Source organism: Gobio gobio (assembly GCF_949357685.1).
Source record: "Gobio gobio genome assembly, chromosome: 25".
NCBI lineage: Eukaryota > Metazoa > Chordata > Actinopteri > Cypriniformes > Gobionidae > Gobio > Gobio gobio.
Window position 1 is genome coordinate 26,519,260 of NC_137121.1, and position 19,653 is coordinate 26,538,912.

The following is a 19,653-nucleotide window of genomic DNA, read 5'->3' on the forward strand; positions in this document are numbered from 1 at the left end:
AAATTAAAAAAGCTAATGAAACACAAAAATTAGGTCCCTTTCAGTCGGTCACGTTCAACATCTCATCGGAACGTACCAACGAATTCGGATTTCGTCTGAGAGCCCAATCATCTTAGAGTGTAAACTAAACGAGCCAATGCACATTGGCGTGCGAGATTTGCCTTTCACGCTCCGCCCCCACAGTGCGGGTATAAATACGAAAGCAGATGCAAGGCACATTCAGCTTTTATGCTTCGGAGCAGAACGGTTATTTTGTTCCTGCTCTAATCAGTCACCAAGAGTCTGTTCTACAAGTCTGCGAGTGTTCTTGGGGAAGAAGCCTCTGTTTCCGCTATTTGTGTGAAAGCGCTGCAGGGGTGGTCGCAATCTCACAAGAGCATTTCCTGCTGTTTTATACAGCTAAAAGAGCTTTGAGAAAGGGCGCCTTCAATTAGATATTGCTGTTTATACAGCGTGAAAAAGTGAGGGCACACTGCAGGCTGCACTATTTCCTGCCAGTTGAGCAGCGGCCATTTCCCCTGTGTGCTTCAGCACTTCTAAAAGAGCTAATTTCCATAAAAGAGCAAGAACGGGTGTGACACTGCATCTTTTTAAAGATGTCATTCCACCCATGCATCCAAGCATGCTGAGGTAGACAAAGCCAGGGTTACCTGAGGAGCACAGTGGGGGCTCACCCTCTGAGTCAGTCCCCGTGGGCCCCCCACTCCTCTAGCACACCACACTGTTTTCTAGCACCCCGAGGAACCAATTGGACACTGCATGTAATGTTTTTGGAAACCGGTACAGTTGCCTCTTCCCCCACTCACTACCCTCAATGGTGGGACGTCCAAGGGATACATGGAGATTCCCTTGGTGGAGTATGCGGATGCGATGCAATTGTGTCCAGAAAGCTCTGCCGTCTGGAGGGATAATCTGCATCTCCCATCCAAGGCCTGTAAGTTCTCGTCCATTCTGACAGGCAAGGCTTACAGAGTTGCTAGACAGGTCGTCTCCGCCCAGCACGCCCTAGCTCTCCTGCAGGTCTATAGGGCCAAGTCACTAAAGGGAAGTGCTAACCCAGGGCTGATGCAGGAGCTGCCCCCTACATGCTACGAATGCCACTGCATGCTCCCTTAATCGAACAATGTCCACACTAGTGGTGCAGGAAAGCCATCTCTGACTGAACCTGGACGATATGCGGGAGGCAGACAAGTATCAGTTCCTTGACTCCTCATCTACCAGGCTGGCCTTTTCAGCTATGCAGTGGAGAACTGCTGGGAGGAGGCGAATAAAACACATCCTGCCCTGGTGGCCAGCTACTGCACCGGGTCCCCTACTGCATTGGCACATCAATTGCCTCGAGTTGCTAGCAGTACGTCTTGTGCTGGGCTGCCTCAAATCACCGCTATGAGGCAAGAATGTACTGGTCCATACGGACAGCACTGTGGCAATGTGGTACATCAACCATCAGTGTGGTCTATGCTCCCGCCGTATATTGTAACTCGCCCGTCATCTTCTCCTATGGAGTCAGAAGCATTTGTACCATTCACATTCACGACAGCTTGTGCTTCCAGGCAGCCCATGTCTTTCCCTTGGCAGAGTTGACCCTGCCGGTGTTGACTTCTAAATAGGCTGAAGCCACCTCAGAGAACTTCCATATGTAGCACTGCCCTAAATGGCCTTTGTTAGGGATCCCAATTCATCAAATTGCTGTCAGAGCAACTATTCGCACCTCATAGTTATAAATAAATACTGGTGATTGTTTTGCTTTCATTAAGCATGGGATGATCCGGGGTAACTGCAAATCATTTATGGTACCAACCTAAGGAACCCCAGCAGTCCCAATCTGTACTGAATCAGCACCACGACCACATCCTGATATGCTGACAGAACGGAGCCATCGTACACTGAAGCTGAACCAAGAGAAAGTCCTCCACCATGAATCCAAACCATGACCTAGGAAACACAAGGAAACATTCTCTACCCAAACTCTATGAGGAATTTAAAAAGCTGTTGTTGAACTTACGGGTAACTTTGCGTCTTCTTTGCCAGGTTTTACTGGAGTGTAGATGTTAAGATACAAACAGTCCTCTGAGACCTCAGGAATCTCCACATCCATAGAGAGAAACTCCAGTTCAACGACACTCACTTGCCTGTCCTGAATGCACCTAAAGAAACCACGGTACATTAGATACTGGAAATGTCTAAACACATTTGAATTTAAATACGGTTGTGTGGAATCTTACATCGGTGGCTGTTTGGTTGCATCTCTCACTCCTTGCCATGGTTCTGCAGGTTGGGGCCGAGCCAGTCTCAGGGACCCCACCGGGGGCTTGGCAAACGGTACACCTAGATAGCTATTGACGACAGTTTCCTTGCCCTTCACAGTCAGGAAGGAACCTCTTAGAGATCCTAATTTTGTATGCACTAAAGGTCCTGTCAAGAAAACCAATAGGAATATAAAATATAAAGGCTGAATATAGTTTGCGTAAGACAAAAAACATCCAAATTAACTTAAACTTAAGTAAATAAATGGTTTTAAGAAAAAAAAATTAAATCTGAAATTGATAACTCGCCTTCATTCCACTCTTTTATAATCTGTGGAAGTTTTTGTGTCATGAAATTAAAGTGTTGTCCCTTAATGTTTTTGCCTGGTTTCTGTTCCAGTCCAATACCGAGATACTCAGCCTCAGCTCCATATTCAGGCCACTTTGTAAGGCCCGGACCATTCGGAGACCTGACAAACAAAACAAATCAGGCATTCTAATGAAAAATTTGCAATACTGTTATGTAATTAATGCTATTTATTTTAGTTTCTCTGATTCAAAGCATATGACATTTGCATTGCAAAATAATCTGTGCAAAATGTAATAATCTGTGTAAAATTGCTCTTTTAGAAATTTTTACCAAGATATAAAAAACACAAATGAAAAACACTTAAGATGTTCCTTAGGGTAAAAATCATTATCAAGGCCACTTTTAAAACAAGCATTTCTACATACTCCCTTATCTGAAAATGTCCATGAAGAACACATTTTCAACTCATTGCTATTTTTTTGTAATTTATAAGACAACGCTTCCCCGCCATGGACGTAAATTTAAAGAAGAGTCTCGCTGCAAATACGTCAAACCAGTTTAGCAGAAACTCTGCCCTGCAGTTGATGCTGTATGTAAGTTTTTCACTTTACTAAAGCATTAAAATACCATAATATCCTTGCAGATATTTAGGAAACATGCTAAATTCACATTTCTGTGGTTTCTCAGAAAAACTAAGATACAGACAGTTATCCTACTTTGAAATGTGCGTTCCATGTTTGAATGTCTGTTTTTGTTTTGGTCTGTGCGATAACGGGCGTTGCCAGTTTACTCAATAGTATTTCGACACCCCAGGTTGCCAGTTAGCGGGAAACACAGGGCATTGCTGCCATGGAAGCCAGCAAACAAACTAGGTCAGAGAGCGCAGATCCTACCCGACCTAAAAAGCCTTGGCATCCATTTAAAAATCTCTATGAACGACAGCATATTAAAACGTGGATAAATCATTAACTTTCAGTGTGGCTTTGCGTGTCCGCAAGCTGGCAACCCGCATGAGGGAGGAGTCTGAGGAGGAGGGGGCAGGGGAAACAACGATCTCCAATATTTTGAATTTGGACTGCAGTACCTATTTCGACCACTTGCTGTCAGTCCTATATACCGCACCTTTAATATTTTATTGGCCATGTCAACAGTACTGCCTACACCAAACACTGATCCCTAAACCTACCCATCACTGTAATCTTAACCAATGAAATTAGCAGAAGGGTGGGACTTTTTAGTAAAGTGGTTTAGGGGGAAAAAAAATTAGCTTCTTCATAAACTTTGCAGAAACATTGAGAAGACTTAACCCTCACACCTAATTCTTTTTCATTTTCTTCTTATATTTCTCTTTTTATGACCAATTCAAAACCTACCCTTAGGCTTGAAAAAACCTTTTAATCTAGAACCTACACACTGAAATCCACCTAAAACCAACCCTTACACCTATAACGACTCAAAACCTACCTTTATGCATGAAACCCACTCAAAACATACGCTTATGTCTAAAAACCCTTTCAATCTGAAAACTATATACAACAAATCAGGTTTTTGGGGCGAAACGGGGATGGGGAGTCACAAGGTGACTGTTATGTTGGAATAGTTCAGTTAGTTATTTTACATGAAGCACACGCACACAGCTGAACGGATAACCACTTTACTCGTTCTGTCACTCATTCTACAACGCATGCGCACCATGCAGACAAAAACGTAAACCCCTTGAAACCCCGCAAACCTAGTGCTAGAACACAACAGTCCCCCCCCCCCTTCAAGGAACTAAATAACTGTGATCTCCCAAGCCTAGCTAGAGGAAAATTAATAAACACCTAGGCATGAAAGTCAGTGATAAAGTCTTTTAGGTATGCGGGACGAGCCCTTGCTCGACTCGGCCGACCATCAGATACTGTCGACTGCGGCACCTCCTGGCCCTCCTGATTCTCATCAAGCAGTGGCTGAAGAGGTTGAGGACCCACAGCTGGTGGAGATTGTTGCGGAATCACCCTGACAGGGGAACATTGAAGTACCCGGCCTGTCCCTGGTTGTACTGGCCCCGGCGATGGTGGTGGAAAAGCTGTGCTGTGTGTTGGTCCTCCCCTAGGCTCCCTTGCCTGTGAGCACATGTTTGAGTTGAAAGGGGTTGGCACTTTCCGGAGTCTGCTAGCATGCCAGCGAGAACCATCGCTCAACAAGAAAGTGGCAGGCCCTAACTGACAATCCACCTGGAGGGGTTTAGACCAAAACGATGCCATTTTGTTGCTACGGTGGGGTCTCTGGACCCGAACCCAGTCTAGAACTGTTATCTTACTAGGTTTGGCCTTGTGTTTTCTGTCGAAGTTGGCTTTCATTCGCCTCTGGTTTGAAGTTACGGCAGCTTTGGCTGCTGTCCAGGTGCCACCTACCGCTGCAGCCGACAATTCTTGAGGTCTGAGTCTGTCCAATGGCAATTCCATCTCTCGGCCAAGCATGAGCAGAGCAGGAGAGACCTGAGTGGTGGTGTGCTGGCTAGCTCTGTAATGCATCAGTGTTAAGTTGAGTGCTGTTTGGAAAGTATACCCCTGGGCCTGGTGTGCACGAATGCCGTTCTTAAGGCTTTGATTGAATCTTTCGACCCCACCATTTGCCTGAGGATGGTAGAGTGCGGCACGGAAATGCTTAATTCCTTTACTGCACAGGAAGGTGGAGAAGTCTGCAGAGGTAAACTGCGGCCCATTGTCAGTAGTGATGGCACGGGGCATGCCCCAGCGAGCAAATAGACTCTCCAGTATCTGAGTGACGGTCTGTGTTGTCACTGTTCAGGCCATTTAGAATGAAGATCATACACGACCACTAGAAAGCGCTGATGGTGGGGAATGCCATGACCATGAATTTCCCCACAAATGTCCAGTTGCAGGTGCTCCCATGGATGACATGGCCATGGAACAGGCTGCAAAGGGGGTGCGACCGGTTGTCCAGTCTTTCCACTGAGTAGACACGGTTCGCAGTCTCTGACCAGTCCTTCAATGTCACGATCAATGCCTGGCCACCAGACCAGGTCCCGGCATCTTTGCTTGAGCTTTACAATACCCAAGTGCCCCTCATGCGCCATTGATAAGACACGTGCACGCAGGCTGCCCGGCACCACCGTACAAAGGCCTCTAGAGACACAAACATCGCCCCAACACGACAGTTCATTTTGTACCTTAGCAAAAGGTTTTAGGTCCTCTGCCACCCGTGTTGGCCATCCCGAGCGTATATATGTGCGCAGTGTTGTCAGTGTGGGGTCACACTTGGACTCCCTCTGCAGCTGCTCCAGGGACACTGCTTCTTGCAGAGGTGTGTGGAGCATCTGAATGAGGTCTGGCTCCATGTCATCATTGCCTGGCGAGGCTGCTGGTGTGGGTGCATCAATTGATCGAGATAAAAGATCAGCAACCACGTTGTCCCTCCCTGGCGTGAACTTGAGTTGGTAGTCATACTGCCTTAGACGCTCACCCCATCTGTGCAGACGCAGGGGTTTATGACCTGAGCCAGAGGCTGACAAGATTGTGGTCAGAGCCTGATGGTCTGTGCGGAGGGTGAAGTGCCGACCATAGAGGAAGAGATGCCATCTTTCAGTTGCCCAGACGCAAGCAAGGGCCTCGCGTTCACCTACAGAGTAGCCCTGTTCTGTGGGGGTCAAGGCTCTGGAAGCAAATGCTACAGGTCTTTCCACTCCGTTCTGCATCTGCGACAGCACTGCTCCCAGTGCCTGTGTGGAGGCATCGCAGGTGACGATCGGCTGGTTGTCGGGATTAAGTGAGCTAGGACAGGAGGTGTGGTAAGCTGGGACTTCAGTGTTTGAACGGCCTCGGAACACGCACTAGTCCAGTTCCATGGCTCTTCTTTCTTTAGTAACTGACGAAGGGGTGCCGTGGTTTGGGAGTAGTGAGGCAGGAACCGAAGGTAATAGGCTGTCATGCCCAGAAACGAGGCCACCTGGGAGGTGGAGGTGGGCTCTGGGATTCTGTGTATCGCCTCAATATTTGACTGAAGAGGGGCGATGCCCCTAGACGTGAGGCGGTACCCCACAAAGTCTATGGCTGAGGCTGCAAGAGTGCATTTCTCTCCATTCAACGTAAGGTTATGTGCCATGAGAGCACTGGCCACCCTGTTGAGACGGTCATTATGGGTCTGGACATCTAGCGCATGGACTACTATATCATCCAAGAATACTGCAACTCCGGGAATTCCAGCCAAAATGGTGGTCATTAGCTTTTGAAAGCAGCTGGGGGCGGAGCTTAGGCCAAAAGGCATACGAGTATAACGAAATACCCCAGCGTGTGTGACGAATGCTGTGAGGTCTCTGCTAGAAGGGTGAAGCGGCACCTGCAGATAACCTTGGCGCAGGTCCAGTTTTGAGAAGACCGTTGAACCATAGAAGTTAGCGGTCAGCTCCTCAGCTGTGGGTAAAGGGTACTTGTCTGGGATAACCGCCTTATTTACAGAGCGCAAGTCAACACAGACTCGTATTCCTCCCGATTTTTTTTTTTGCGATGACCAGGTTAGAAATCCAGGGGGATGCATTGACTGTCTCAATAACTCCCATGTCCAGTATCATTTGAAGCTCCGTAGTAACTTCCTCCCGCAGGGCTTGGGGAATTCTGCGCAGGGGCTGTATGACCGGCGGCACACCAGGGTCAACTAAAGGCCTATGGGTGAATGTTTTAAGGCAGCCCAGTCCGTCGAACAGCGATGGCCATCTCTGTTGCCATGTGGAGGTGACATGGTGGATATCAGAGCCCTTTTCATCTCGAAGTGTGAATCCCAAGCTTGTAAATAGATCAAGTCCCAGAAGGTTGGCTCCCCGCTCAGTAATGTAGAAAGGAAATGATGGCAGATGTTTAGAGCCGTAACGTACTGAGACCCGGAGAACGCCGAGCATCACAATCTTGGAGCTGTCGTAGCCACAGAGGGAAGTGCAGGGCTGCTGTAAAGGCAGATGTGAGAAAAACTTGTGATACGTACTGGCATTAAGCAATGATGCCGCTGCTCCCGTATCCATCAGGAGTGGAAGGATCACCTCCTCCAGCAGCACAGTACATGTCCTAAAAGCTGCCTGACCAGCTGATATATGCCTGATCTCAGTGTAGTCATTACGGACAGGTGAGGGTCTTCTTCGTGCTGCTTGTGTAGTAGAAGCCGACCGGCAAACTTTAGCAAAGTGATTTTTTTTTAAACACTTTCTGCATGTCTGTCCACGTGCAGGGCAATTTTGGGTTCTTGAATTGTGTGAACTGGAGCCACAATTGCTGCAAAAGCTCAAACTGCGTTGGTTTCGCTGTAACTGTGTAAACTGCACTGAAACACCTGCATTGTTATCTTCAGTATTTTCTGTGGATAAATGACAGTGGCCTGAATGGCAGGAAGATCGGGGCTGTTGCGTAGGAACGTCCGCAGGGGGGCGCGCGTCAGCGAGCAGTGTGGAACATTCGAGAGCAGCCTCCACTTGCTGTGCAATTTACCACTGCTTGGTTTAGTGTCAGTTCGTCAGATTCTAACAACAGTTTTTCCCGAGTCTTGTCACATAGTATTCCTTCAATAAACTGATCACGAACAATCTGATCTTGAAGCGTCCCATAATTGCATGAGCGCGCCATGTCACGCAGATTAGTCACGTAGTCTTGCACAGACTCACCCGGTCGCTGAAGACGCTTGCGTAGTTTATATCGGCGGAGTATGACTCGCTGTTGGCCTGTGAAGTGTTGTGTGAGAAGGGCGACGGCTTCCTCATACGTCTCAGCTTCCCCGAGAGCACGATATATTCTCTGTCCCTCAGCCCCGAGGCAGTGACGAAGCAGAGTGATTTTCCGCCGATCTGGTATATCAACATAGTTCATGGCCTCGAGATACACTGTGAAGCCATCAATCCAGCTCGCCCATGGAATATGTGGTTCACCAGGCACGGGAAGAAAAGGGGCCGGCGGTGGTAAGCTAAACTCAGCCATCCTCATCGCAAATGTTATGTTGGAATAGTTCAGTTAGTTATTTTACATAAAGCACACGCACACAGCTGAACGGATAACCACTTTACTCGTTCTGTCACTCATTCTACAACGCATGCGCACCATGCAGACAAAAACGTAACCCCCTTGAAACCCCGCAAACCTAGTGCTAGAACACAACAGTGACGTTTTGTATGGGGGCGGTGTTGGATGTCCACCGCAGGGTGCAGCGAGCCTTACTTGGAAATGTTCCGCTTTTAACTGTTATACGTTAGGGAGAGCTATGACATCTTCTGAAAGAGTACTGAATCTCCATATCAAAACACAGGTGAAAAAGAAGCAGAAACAAGCGATAGCACATGTAAGCAGATGCATATGTGAAGTAACGCAATCACTAACATTAAACAGCATATAAATAAAATTGTCCAATGTTACTGAATGAAATGTCTACCCAAGGCGAGCTATAGGAATGTGACGCTTTGGGGTGTTGATGGACTCAATCTACTCCATCTGTGTTTTGATCAACGTTCTGAATCCGATCTGAATGTAGTCTTTGACTCTTTGATTTTCTCAGCTCTCGCTCAAAATGTGTTTTTTTTTATGAAACTTGCCCACATTCAAGTGTTGATAAAAAAATAGATCAGATATTCATAAAACAGAATATTATTCTGGGGGGCATGAAAATGTTGTGAAAATTATCACAAATGCTGGTGGTGGCTAGCAACTTTTTTTTAAAAACGCTGGCTGTAGAAAAACTTACTGTTGATCAAAATAGGCTATATTAGAAAATACTGATCATTAAGTGACATTAAAATCGATAGTAACATTCGGTAACATTTTGTCCCTTAACCTAGAAGGAATTGGTTTTATCACCAATGTAATCACTTACCCAGAGCGGGCAAAGTTTCCCCAATAAGCCATGGTAGTTTTACAAAGTTCATTTTCTTCCTCTGAGTGTTTATCTGAATTATGAAGAAGAAAGAAAATTTAAGAGACTTGAAAGGTAGCCAATATCACATTACTTTGACAGTATAGTTCTGGTTAAATATTTGCACCAAAAAACAATGAGACTACAGTTAAGATCTGTATATCATCAATACATGAACACTAACAAACCTATTCCTTTATATAAATTAGACTGTACCTTCCATTGTCACATGTCCATTTCCATAGCAGTAACCAAAAACAAAAAAAAGTTCATCTCCATGGTCACTTCCAACAAAACTGGGTCTTTTCTTTTGAAGTATACTGGGAGGATGCTGGAATTCATACACGTACACTGGTGCACCAGCATCTATTAATGGAAAATGACTTTAATTTAATAAACTGGCATAATTGGTGCACAGTAATGCATAAACAGAGTAAACTCTCACCTCTGTGGTAATTTGCTACTTTGCGAGCAGGGATGTTGAAAAACAAGTCTCCCATCATCTCTCGAAAACCCTCTCGGATTTTGACCCTGTCAGTGGATGTGCCCAGATACTCATTTAAAACAAGCTCAGCAATCGGCTGATTCTGAAGCTAAAAGAAGTGATATTTAAATTAATAGAGTATTTTTGTACTTCCCTTTAACATTTGAAGAAAATAAAGCACAATTTATTCTCCGTGATTTATATGAATTTTTGTAGCCAGTATTTCAGTCATGTCCTGAAACTTGGGATTTCCATTGTGTAAAATAACAGATCAGTCTGTTTACAAAGTTTTGATCTTTAGAAGGAATAAGAATACAGTGGATATACATTTGCATAACTGTAAAAAAACTAAAAAAAAACAATGCTTTGTGATTGCCTAAAATTAACACACAAATAAAACAGGAGAGGACCTAGAATAAGACCCTGGGGGATGCCACAAATAAATGCAGCAACTATTGATTGAGGCAATTGAAACTAAATAAAATTACCCAAAATAAAATTCCTTTTGTTAAAAGTTCTGTGTAGTAAACAAATAAGTTGATAGATTAATAGAGTGAATTAACTGTTCTACCATGCACTTTGTATATAAACTTACTACTGCTACGTTTCAAACTTCAAACTTTTTAATCTTGAAAACATTTATATAAAAAATTGTCTTACATCAGAATAAAATAAAGGCAAAAATGGCATGATCTGCTCTCTGTCCATTCCATCTATCCATCCTGGGGGTCCCATAACCTACAGAAAAATGAAGGAAAAATGGAATATTAAGTTCACATAGTGGCATTCAGAGATTTCATATCAATGTTTTATAGTGAAATTATGTAAAAAGAAACTTTTCCATTACATTAGGTAATGCATAGCCACCATCATCATCAGTAACTCCAGTGATCAGAGGTACTTTGTGAAACTGGTGGGATTTAAGAAGCTCGTCTGCAGATTTCGGAAGAAACTGGCCATCCACTGTCACTCCAAAACGAAGCATTAGTTGTTCCTGTATTATGAGTCCAACATATGAAAACACACTGTTTAGCACAGAACTGATCTGCATTAATATAATTATTAATACTGATATTAATCACTTAACGGCGTGATGAAAACAATTAATCAACTTCTATTAAATATAAACATTTCATTTGTAAGGATGGATGTATGAATGTATGGTTGCAATGCAAACCCTAGCTATCTTCATTAGGTCCTCTTCTGACATCTGCATCACACAGTCAACAATCTTCTTTGTGCTGGAAATATCACAGCCAAATGCATTTCCCACATACTACAGAAAGATACATTTTGATTAAATATATGTACTTCACAGTGAAAGAAAATGAAAATTGTAATTGAATTTGTAATGAATTTGCGGAATGTACTTGGGCTATTGGCAGAGGGTTGGGACTCATGATAGCATCCATTGCTGCCGTACCGCTCTCTGCGATGGCATAGTGAAACAGATTCGCAGATAATGGAGAAAGAATCTATAGAAGATAAAACACACAGGTATATCCAAGCTATCAAATCCCTAATCACTGCATGATCCCAACTTTATTTTTGAATTCTTACATGTAAAGACACACTGACTGCTCCAGCAGACTCCCCAAAAATGGTCACTAATCCAGGGTCGCCCCCAAAACTGTGGATGTTCTCCTGGACCCATTGAAGCGCAGCCACCTGGTCCAGAAGACCATAGTTTCCTGGCGCGTGTTCATCTCCTGTGCTAAATGGTCATTTATCGATTACACGGTTATAAAGGTAATGTTCCAAACATGGAAAATAGCCTACCAGTATTCTATACAACTAAAGGTTAAGTCCCATTTACCGTTGTTTGTGAATTTTCAGGACAAAATCTAGTCATTTCAATAGGAATTCACGCATCTGGAATTTCACAGTGGTAATTTTTTTTTTAACTAATAGATTTTTTTTTAATTATTATTATTTGAAGATCCCATTAAAACGGTATTGGAATATTTTTATCATGCCATGCTTTATTTTTGCTACTTTTCAAATACCTTTTTTTACGTACAGATTTTACAGATTTTTAATTTCAGTCTTAAAATATGAAAATACATCATAAAATATCAATCGTTATATGTTTATGACCATAAAAAACTATGATAGTGACATTGTAACCACTTTCAATATTATTGTGTACAAAAAAAAGTATGTGTACTTGTTTTCCAAGGAGACAACAGTGTCAGTGAAGAGGTAAAAATAAAATATATGTTTTTTTTATTTTATTTTCAGCAATTATTGGGGCCAAGCACAAAGAACACAATAAGGCATGCCAACATGGTTGGGAGGATCAGACCAACTGCAACAACAAGCAATTAAAGACATTTTAAAATGATTTTAGGCAAAATGGCTGAAAAATCATGAAAATAGTCACTAGTGATTTGATTTAATGGTTTATCACTTTCAACCAATAGCTGGCGCTGTGACCAAATTGATGTGGTGTGGTCAGAGTGAGGTGACAATGACACATGCAAAGTTTGCTGTCAATATGCCAAAGCATTACAGAGATACAGCCTCAGAGTCATTTTGGCATCATGCCTCAACTTTGTTGTGGCGTGTGATGGCCCACAATGCAGCCACACATCAGTGAGTGGTAATGTCACACACACACACACACACACACACACACACACACACACACACACACACACACTTTGAATATCTTAGTATTTAGTTTCCCCCACGTAATTTCTGTATTCATAGCACATTTATTTGGTAATAAGACTCAAGACACTTTATTCCTCATTTACATATTTATTTTGAGTGGCAGTACATCATTAGCTGGTTTGAGTGCACACATTCTAGTTTATGTTGTATGGTACACTGATATTAATATTGATTTCTTTGAGTTTAAGTTACCGTTGGGGTGCTGTGGATGGTCGGAACGGTTGACTGATGATCAGCGACTTCCAATTTGCGTGTAAAGGGCCGGCAGGCTGCACGGACTGCTGTTTTTGGTTCCGCCTGCTGCTACCAATCAGCAGATTGACTGTGGGGGGGAATATAATGTTTGGATCTGGGTTTTTGATGCTAATTTCTTGTCTGCTTACTTTGTTTCTTTATTGACTTAAGATATGTATGTATTGTTGTTCTAATTAGTGAACTGGCCTGGTTATTATTGATTTCTGATTGTATTTTGAAGTTTGTGTTTTTGTCGTCCCCCTTGTGTGTTAATGTGGACTAGTCCATTTGTATAAATGTGTCCCTGATGTGTCATTAGGAGGTCAGTTCAGTTCGGTTCTCACATGTCTTGAGTTATCTGAGTTTTGTTTTGTTCTGTTGACCTTAGTTATAGGCCTAAACATTTGATTTGTTTATTTGGACTTTAGTTTCCTTTGTTGAATCTTTTGTGTAGAAGCCTGAGTCTATATTAAATCATTTTTTGGGAAACTATTTTTCATTGCCATTCCTTACCTTGACTGTCGGTCCCTCACAAGTGGTGGCAGCGGTGGGATCCGCCAGTAGGAGGCATAGTTTCCCAGAAATATAAGTTTTTTTTTCTCCTCTCCCTTTCTTTCCTTGGAGGTTGGCACTCTATGAATGATGAATCGTGGAGGAAGAAAAGCAGGCCTGAAATCTGCTCCAGTAGAGCCACCTGAGGAAGTGTCCCAGGAGCTGGGGGAGGATGGAGAGGCACAAGAAGTGGGGGATATGGAGTCTGAAAGCAGAGAGCCCACAATAGCAGACCTGACTGGCCTGTTTCGAGCACATATGGCAAAGGTGGATGCCCAAGAAACTCACCGGACTCAAGAGTATGCCCAGCAAGAGCGTCGCTTTAAATCTCTGCAACATCAGTTTAATCTGCTGCAATTGGAGGTGCAGGCTCGCACAAGTCCAACCTTTAATCCATTGCTGACTGATGGGGACCCCTTGGAAGGTCCGGACGGTGAGGAAGCAGTCTCTGGCCGCCCGTTGTCTCAGTCCACTGTTGGTCGGAAGGATTTGTCAGAAACCCGTGATGCAGGTCAGTGTCAGTTTAAAGAGCCCAGACTTGAGAAATTGGCTGATTCTGATGACATTGAACACTTTCTAATTACTTTTGAGAGGATTGCAGCCGTTTGCCGGTGGCCAAAGGAGGATTGGGCCTTCCATTTGATTCCACTCTTGACAGGGAAGGCCAGAGCTGCGTATGTCCATATGGATAGTGCTGAGGCGCTCGACTATGAGGAGGTGAAATCGGCAGTCTTAAGAAAATATGACAAATCAGGAAACCTACAGACAACAGTTCCGTTTTCTGGAGGTTGAACCTCTGGAGACTCCTAAAGAACTATATGTGCGGGTAAAAGAACTCTATGGGAAGTGGGTCCAGCCACGGGGTAAAACAGTGGAGGAGGTTGGTGAAATCATAATTCTTGAACAATTTCTGAGAATGCTTTCTCCTGAGCTCCAGGTGTGGATCCGGGAACATGATCCTAAAACTGCTGCACAAGCTGCAACGCTGGCCGACGTGTTCGTGGCCGCACGCCGGAGGAACCAACCATGGGCGTGGAAAACCAGCAGGGATGATCATAGACAAAATCTCCCTCAGCAACCCCAGAGACATTTCCCCAGTGCTGGTAAGCCTCCTGGAGGAGGACGTGCAGTTTCAACTCCCTTTAAAGGCCAGAAGAGAGTGCCGATCTGTTATTTGTGTGGTCAGGAAGGTCATACCAAACCTATGTGCCCTAAATATACTGCCAAGACAGCTCACCTGTGTTATGTGCCCAGGGGTGGTGCGAGTTCACCTGTGAATATTGACTGGTTGCCACCGATGACCACCGTGGAGGTGAATGGAAGAGAATTGCAGGCCCTGGTAGACACTGGAAGTGATCAGACCCTGGTACATCGCAAGTATATGCCATCTACTTTAATCAGCTGTAGGGGGAAATCAATCCGCTGTGTTCACGGTGATGAGAAGCGGCTGCCTACCGCAGAGGTATACCTTAAGGTGAAAGGGCAAACTTATCTACTGGACGTGGCCGTGGCGGACAACTTACCATTTCCGGTGGTGTTGGGTCATGACCTGCCAGTGCTCTGGGACTTGTTACAGCCAGTACCCTCGTGTAATATGGTCATCACACGATCAAAAACCAGTCAAGAGGAAGGGGAGCAGTTGCTTAAGGCCCTACCCTTCTTTGACGATGAGCTGGAAACTCCGGAATCTGCAAAGCCCAAGAAATCCTGTCGACAGAAAAGGTTGGACAAAATTAATGTTTCTAAAATGCCAGTTGACTCCGTCCCTGAGTGTACCCCAGAATTTAGGCTGCCGACTAACATTGCTCAGTTGCAACAGGAGGATGCCAGTCTTGTCCCTTGCCGGGAGAGGGCAAAGCAAGAGGATGCAGAAAGGGAAGCTGACTGTAACTCGACTGGGGAAAGATTCTTCCTTGAAGAGGGAATCCTTTACCGTCAGTTTGAGTCAGTAACACAGCTGGTGGTTCCACAGGGTGTCCGCCACACTATCCTTAGCCTGGGCCATTCGATTCCCTGGGCTGGCCACCTGGGGAAATCTAAAACTCTTGCAAGGATTAGAAGACTCTTTTATTGGCCCGGCGTGAAGGCAGAGGTGACCCAATATTGTCGGAGTTGTCCAGAGTGTCAAAAAGTTTCTGCACAGGGCCCGAGGCGGGTTCCTCTCCAACCGCTCCCCATCATAGGCACTCCGTTTGAACGGCTGGGGATGGATGTGGTCGGACCTGTTGAGAAAAGTGGCTCAGGTAACCGGTTTATGCTTGTTATAACTGACTACGCAACCAGGTATCCAGAAGTGTTTCCCTTGAGGTCCATCAAAGCAAAGTATGTGGCAACCTGTCTTGTGCAACTGTTCTCCCGAGTTGGATTTCCGTGTGAGATTTTGACTGATCAAGGGACTAACTTTATGTCTACCCTTCTGAAACAGGTGTACACACTGCTTGGCATCAAAGGTCTGAGAACGACTCCTTACCACCCCCAGACAGATGGGCTCACTGAAAGGTTCAACCAGACCCTCAAACAGATGCTGCGCAAGTTTGTTTGTGACTCCGGTAAAGACTGGGACCAATGGCTCCCCTATATCCTGTTTGCCTATAGAGAAGTGCCCCAATCATCAACTGGCTTTTCCCCATTTGAACTTTTATATGGACATGAGGTGAGGGGTCCGCTTGCTCTGTTCCGAGAAATGTGGGAGGGAGGCCAGAGAAGGGATGAGCCGGTGGATGTCGTGTCCTATGTGGTGCAGATGCGAGAGCGCTTGGAGAGGAGGAGCGCACTGGCCCAATCTCATCTGGCTGAGGCGCAAACACGCCAGAGGACTTGGTATGATAAGTCGGCTCGTGAGCGTCATTTTGAACCCGGTCAGAAGGTACTGGTGATGCTGCCCAGCCATGAAAGCAAACTGCTGGCCAAATGGCAAGGCCCGTTTGAAGTTAGGAGGAAACTGGGTTCTACCACCTATGAAGTTTCACGGTCAGGCAAGGATGGTCCTACACGAAGGCTGCACATTAACCACCTTAAGCAATGGGTTCCTCGTCCTGATCAGACTGCACAGAGCTTGATGATTAGGCAGGTGGAGGAAGAAGACCTGGATGACCAATACTTACCCCAATCTGCTCAAGGGGATGTCAGTCTGAGTCATTTGTCAACGCAGCGCCAGCTTGAGGTGAGGGCTCTTTGCCCATCAGGGGTTTTCTCAGAGTATCCAGGGTACACCACTTTAATAGAGCATGACATTGTGTTGAAACCAGATGCTGTTGTGAGGAGAATGAGCTATCGGGTTCCAGAGCGCCTGCAAGAGTCACTCAGGAAGGAAGTGGATTTGATGCTGAAGCTGAAGGTCATAGAGCCCTCCAGAAGTGAATGGTGTCATCCGGTGGTCCTTGTTCCAAAAAAGGATGGCACCATAAGATTTTGTATAGATTTCCGTTACCTTAACTCTGTGACCAAATTTGATGCCTACCCCACTCCTCGTATAGGGGACCTCACTGATCGCCTGGGTAACTGTCAGTTTCTGACGACCATCGACCTTGCAAAGGGGTACTGGCAGATACCTTTAACTCACCAGTCCAGAGAGCTGACAGCGTTCAAGACCCCATGGGGGTTATTTCATTTCAGGGTCCTTCCTTTTGGATTGCATGGGGCCCCTGCCAGCTTCCAAAGACTCATGGACCATGTCCTACGAGGGTTGACCTTTGCAGCTGCTTATCTGGACGACGTGGTGATTTACAGCAACACGTGGGAGCAACATCTGCAACACATCCAGGAGGTTCTACAGCGTCTTCAGCGAGCTGGTTTGACTGTTAACCCACAAAAATGTGCCATCGCAAAAACTGAGACAGAATATCTGGGATTCGTCATAGGTGGTGGGGTGATAAGGCCTCAGGTGGAAAAGGTACGGGCCATTGAGATGTGCCCTCAGGCACAGACTCGCAAGGAGCTGCGATCATTCCTAGGCATGGCTGGGTTTTATAACAAGTTTATCCCCCACTTCTCTAACAGAGCTGCAGTGCTGACCGATATGGTGGGTTCAAGGTGCCCAAATCAGGTCCGATGGACGGGACAAGCGGAAGCAGCATTCCAAGACATTCGCACCGCCTTGAGCAGGGATTCTTTATTGCATAATCCTGATTTTAACCAACTGTTCATTCTCCAGACAGACGCTTCGGATGGAGGCCTGGGAGCGGTATTATTGCAGGGTGCTCCTGATGTTCGGTGACCATTGCTTTCCTCAGCCGCAAGCTCTTCCCCAGAGAACTCCGTTATTCCATTGTGGAGAGAGAATGTTTGGCGATAAAATGGGCTTTAGATTCTCTGAAATATTATCTCTTGGGAAGGGAATTTGTCCTGGAGACGGACCGCAAGGCCTTAAAGTGGCTCCAAACAATGAAAGACACCAACAGCAGAATAACACGTTGGTACCTGGCCATGCAGCCTTACCGCTTCTCCATTCAACATGTCCCTGGCAAAGAAAATCTGACGGCGGATTACCTTTCCCGTTGTGCCAGTGACATTTGTGAAGGGAGGGAGTATGTGATGGCCCACAATGCAGCCACACATCAGTGAGCGGTAATGTCACACACACACACTTTGAATATCTTAGTATTTAGTTTCCCCCACGTAATTTCTGTATTCATAGCACATTTATTTGGTAATAAGACTCAGACACTTTATTCCTCATTTACATATTTATTTTGAGTGGCAGTACATCATTAGCTGGTTTGAGTGCACACATTCTAGTTTATGTTGTATGGTACACTATTAATATAGATTTTTTTGAGTTTAAGTTACCGTTGGGGTGCTGTGGATGGTCGGAACGGTTGACTGATGATCAGCGACTTCCAATTTGCAGTGCGCGCGTGTAAAGGGCCGGCAGGCTGCACGGACTGCTGTTTTTGGTTCCGCCTGCTGCTACCAATCAGCAGATTGACTGTGGGGGGGAATATAATGTTTGGATCTGGGTTTTTGATGCTAATTTCTTGTCTGCTTACTTTGTTTCTTTGTTGACTTAAGATATGTATGTATTGTTGTTCTAATTAGTGAACTGGCCTGGTTATTATTGATTTCTGATTGTATTTTGAAGTTTGTGTTTTTGTCTTCCCCCTTGTGTGTTAATGTGGACTAGTCCATTTGTATAAATGTGTCCCTGATGTGTCATTAGGAGGTCAGTTCAGGTTGGTTCTCACATGTCTTGAGTTATCTGAGTTTTGTTTTGTTCTGTTGACCTTAGTTATAGGCCTAAACATTTGATTTGTTTATTTGGACTTTAGTTTCCTTTGTTGAATCTTTTGTGTAGAAGCCTGAGTTTATATTAAATAATTTTTTGGGAAACTATTTTTCATTGCCTTCCTTACCTTGACTGTCGGTCCCTCACATGGCGCTATACGAAAAAGGTTTCGTCTATCGATACGAAATACATAACTTTTTGTTGGCACAGTCTGAAGATGATACGATTTTGGTGAAAACTAGTTTTTTTTTTTTAAAGAAAATCAAAATGGCGGGCAGGAAGTTAAGCCGACAATGGCAAAATTGATGTCTTTGTTCTCTGCATGACCCAAGGAATCTTTTAAGAATTTAATAAAATTTTGGGGGGAATTTGTTTGGAAATTTAGTTATAACTTTTGATCACAATGTAGCGCTGGCCCAAAACTTTTTGAATCCCTTCAGGGCATGGTGCCGAAGACACATACTAAGTTTCGTAAAGATACACCAATGCGTTCCTAAAATATAGCATTTTACGACAAAATCTAAAATGGCTGATGGCCAAAATGGCCGATATGGAAAAATTGGTTATTGTTCATCTCAGCATGCTGGGATTTGTTCCGTGAATTTTGGCCAAAGTGTTCAGAAGTTCAAGCAAAAATAGCCATTTTACATATCTCCTGACCACTAGGTGGCACTGTGACAACTGTGCAGGTTGTCTCAGGTCATGGTTGTCATAACACAAATCAAGTTTGGTGAGAATACGCTAAAGCGTTGCAGAGATATAGCCTCACATTCCTTTTGGCGGGCACTTCATAGAATTCGTCCGCGAGTTATTTGAGAACAATTTGATGAATCGACTTAAATTCCATAACTTTTTGACTGCATGGCCTGAAGATGATGTGGTTCAATTTACATTGATTACATCAATTTACATTACATTTAAAATAGTTTAAAATCGTAAAAAAGTAAGTTTTTAAAAAAATTCTAAATTACGTCATAGGGCACATCGTCTTGAGCCAAGGAATCATAGGGAAATAGATTTTTTTTCAGCATAAACGTGAGGG

At 44.6% G+C, this 19,653-nt stretch overlaps 1 protein-coding gene across 1 annotated transcript in view; it reads right to left on the bottom strand.

Annotated features, from left to right (window-relative positions):
* The window catches only part of ces2b (carboxylesterase 2b), a 75,714-nt gene that overhangs the window by 44,235 nt on the left and 11,826 nt on the right, over positions 1-19,653 (bottom strand). Inside the window, exons 17-28 of the mRNA XM_079809658.1 lie at positions 11,486-11,639; positions 11,296-11,400; positions 11,103-11,201; positions 10,773-10,919; positions 10,586-10,663; positions 9,887-10,034; positions 9,658-9,807; positions 9,403-9,475; positions 2,556-2,716; positions 2,226-2,415; positions 2,006-2,147; positions 1,855-1,935 (exon numbers count right to left, since the gene is read on the bottom strand). Coding sequence (XP_079665784.1) covers positions 1,855-1,935; positions 2,006-2,147; positions 2,226-2,415; positions 2,556-2,716; positions 9,403-9,475; positions 9,658-9,807; positions 9,887-10,034; positions 10,586-10,663; positions 10,773-10,919; positions 11,103-11,201; positions 11,296-11,400; positions 11,486-11,639 — 1,528 coding nt within the window. The remainder of the gene's footprint in view (positions 1-1,854; positions 1,936-2,005; positions 2,148-2,225; positions 2,416-2,555; positions 2,717-9,402; positions 9,476-9,657; positions 9,808-9,886; positions 10,035-10,585; positions 10,664-10,772; positions 10,920-11,102; positions 11,202-11,295; positions 11,401-11,485; positions 11,640-19,653) is intronic.